Source organism: Sinocyclocheilus grahami, unplaced genomic scaffold (genome assembly GCF_001515645.1).
Source record: "Sinocyclocheilus grahami isolate Dianchi unplaced genomic scaffold, SAMN03320097.WGS_v1.1 scaffold1981.1, whole genome shotgun sequence".
NCBI lineage: Eukaryota > Metazoa > Chordata > Actinopteri > Cypriniformes > Cyprinidae > Sinocyclocheilus > Sinocyclocheilus grahami.
In genome coordinates this window covers 121,445-124,437 of record NW_015507160.1, presented here as the reverse complement: position 1 = coordinate 124,437, position 2,993 = coordinate 121,445, and the positions used below count along the sequence as shown (strand labels likewise).

At 40.3% G+C, this 2,993-nt stretch overlaps 1 protein-coding gene across 2 annotated transcripts in view; it reads left to right on the top strand.

Annotated features, from left to right (window-relative positions):
- Window positions 1-376: 376 nt before the first annotated feature.
- Window positions 377-2,993, top strand: part of exd1 (exonuclease 3'-5' domain containing 1) — a 13,268-nt gene continuing 10,651 nt past the window's right edge. The window contains exons 1-4 of one of the 2 annotated variants that reach the window (XM_016260023.1): window positions 377-602; window positions 707-775; window positions 910-943; window positions 1,052-1,104. In XM_016260023.1, the coding sequence (XP_016115509.1) occupies window positions 467-602; window positions 707-775; window positions 910-943; window positions 1,052-1,104 (292 nt within the window). In that variant the 5' untranslated portion in view covers window positions 377-466. The remainder of the gene's footprint in view (window positions 603-706; window positions 776-909; window positions 944-1,051; window positions 1,105-2,993) is intronic. The other variant, XM_016260021.1, reaches the window with a different exon arrangement.

Here is a 2,993-nt window from a genome sequence, read left to right as displayed (position 1 = left end):
AGATAGATAGATAGATAGATAGATAGATAGATAGATAGATGGATAGATAGATAGATGGATAGACAGATAGATGGCTAAACAGATAGATAGATAGACAGACAGACAGACAGACAGACAGACAGACAGACAGACAGACAGACAGACAGACAGACAGATAGATAGATAGACAGACAGACAGACAGACAGACAGACAGACAGACAGACAGACAGACAGACAGACAGACAGATAGATAGATAGATAGATAGATAGATAGATAGATAGATAGATAGATAGATAGATAGATAGATAGATAGATGAGCGCTGTGTAGCGAATCAGCTTGTGAGTTACGTGACCAATCAAATCCTCCGAATCGTCCGCGGGGCGGGGTTTGTGCTTAAACTGGTTTAGCGGAGCTAGTTGTGCTCCACACGAGCAGTTAATAACCGCGACGCTCGGAGCTTCATTAGCTCATTAACAGGCCGGTCATGGCGTCATCTTCAGAGGAGAGCAGGTTTCTGGATGATCTGAAGAGAAGACGCGTTAGAATCACTCTGTCCGACACCCAGATCAGCGGCGTGGTGCAGCGCGTGTCTCAGAAGAAGAGCGTGGTGTTAGAGGACGGTGAGGACCGCTTCTGTGATGATAACCTCACTGCTTGCAGAACTGACATCTCCTCCTCCTCCTCTTCCTCTTCCTCCTCCTCCTCCTCTTCCTCCTGCTCTCAGTGTCTGAAGTGGCAAGCGGGCGGAGGTTTCCAGGCGTCAAGATCATTTTCGGACATGAAATTCTTAAAGGTGAACTGTATAATGTTTCAGATTGTTATTCATAAAAACATGTGAGCAAATAAAACAACTAGTTAAAACGGTGCTTACTTGTGTGTAGTTCTTGTTGGTCTGGTCCAACAAATCATTTTTCTCTTTTTTTAAAGTGGAATTTACCATTTCTGCCAATCAAGACCACCTGTGAGTGTCTCTACACTAATGCATGTGTGCTCGAGTCATTCAGTCATCAGTAATGTTACTGGTCAGGAGAGTTTGCCAGACTAGTGTATGTGTTGTATATTCACTCAGTGTTAATGAAGAGCACACATCTGAGATCCACTCGTTCAGGAAGAAGATGGTGGGTAAGTGTCCTGATGTTAACGCCTCCTCCTCCTTACATTATCATGTTGTGATGCCTATACTCGTGTATAGAATTTAAAATCTTGATTATACTTTTTAATGTTTTTTTTTTTTTTTTTTTAAAATAGTATTTTAATATAGTAATTTTTATATCAGCTGTTTAACGGTTATAACATAGCCATACCATGAAAATTATTTTCTGCCAAAATTTAGTATTCGATTACAGTTTTTAATTCACAGACTTAATTCAGATTCTTGTATTGATGTATTGTATTGATGATTATATTCATGATCTGTCTGTCTTGTCTCACCTGATCTCACGTTCCCCTGTCTCTCTCTCTAATGTAGAGTTTGGATGATGGGCATCCTGAGAAAATGCAGAAAGCTCCTCTCAGACAGGAAACAAACCTTGCCAACTTCTCCTACCGTTTCTCTATGTACAACATCAACGGTTAGACTACACCCAGAAACACACCACCTCTGATTACTCAGCATACATTAGCACTCAAATTCCCACTCAAAACGCCTTTGCATGCATCTGATATGGTGGTGCTGCGGCATGCTGCAGTTTTCATAGATTATCATTAGACCACCAGCATAACAGCAGAATGGTGGTAATTATAGTTTACCATGCACAAACACTACGGTTCAAATGTTTGGGGTTGTTTTATGTTTTTGAAATAAGTCTTTTTTGCTCACCAAGGCTGCATTTATTTGACCAAAAATACAGTAAAAACAGTAATAATGTGAAATATGATTACAATTTAAAATAACTGTTTTCTATTGAAGTATATTTTAAATGTAATTTATTCCTGTGATGCAAAGCTGAATTTTCAGCAGCCAATTCTCCAGTCTTCAATGTCACATGATCCTTCAGAAATCATTCTAATATGCTGCTTTTCTGCTCAAGAAATATTTCTTATTATTATCAATGTTGAAAACAGTTGTGTTACTTCATATTTTTGTGGAAACTATTATATATTTTCCAGGATTCTTTTTTTTAAGTTTAGTTTAGTTTATTTCGAGCAAAAAATTAAAATAAACTATATATATATATATATATATATATATATATATATATATATACACATACATAGAAAAATAGAACAGTTTATCTCACATATATATGTATCCGTACATATACCTTACAGATAATAACTACACACACACAGATATGTACATGTACACGTTTAAGAGAACAGCATTTATTTAAAATAGAAATCTTTTGTAACATTATGAATGTATTTACTATCACTTTTAATCAATTTAATGCAGAATTAAAGTATTAATTAATACAAACTTTTAAATGGTAGCATGCTTGAATTAAATGAATTAAAATGGTCCTCGGTCTATCTATGTAGAAGCCATTAACCAAGGTGAGACAGTGGACCTGGACGCCCTCATGGCTGACCTGTGTTCAATAGAACAAGAGCTCAGCACTATCGGCAAACCCTTGAGCAAGACCTCAGATGGCAAATCTAGACCAAGACCCACAGGCCGCTCGGCCAGCACCAAACACACCGGAGGGGGCAGCAGTGGAGGAAGCACCAGCAGCAGCACCAGAGCTTCTCCTGCTTCCACCGTACGCGGTGGCAGCAGCCAGTCACGGCCCCTGGCCTCCAACATCTCCCTGGAAGACATTACCGCTCAGCTAGAAAAGGCATCCCTGAGCATGGATCCTCCTCCTCATCATCACCCGTCTTCTTCCTCCTCATCCTCCTCCTCCTCATCACCCTCCTCCTCCTCATCATCACCCGTCTTCTTCCTCCTGCTCATCACCCGTCTTCTCCTCCTCATCATCACCCTCCTCTTCCTCCTCATCATCACCCGTCTTCTTCCTCCTCCTCCTCCTCCTCCTCCTCCTCCTCCTCCTCCTCCTCATCCTCCCTCC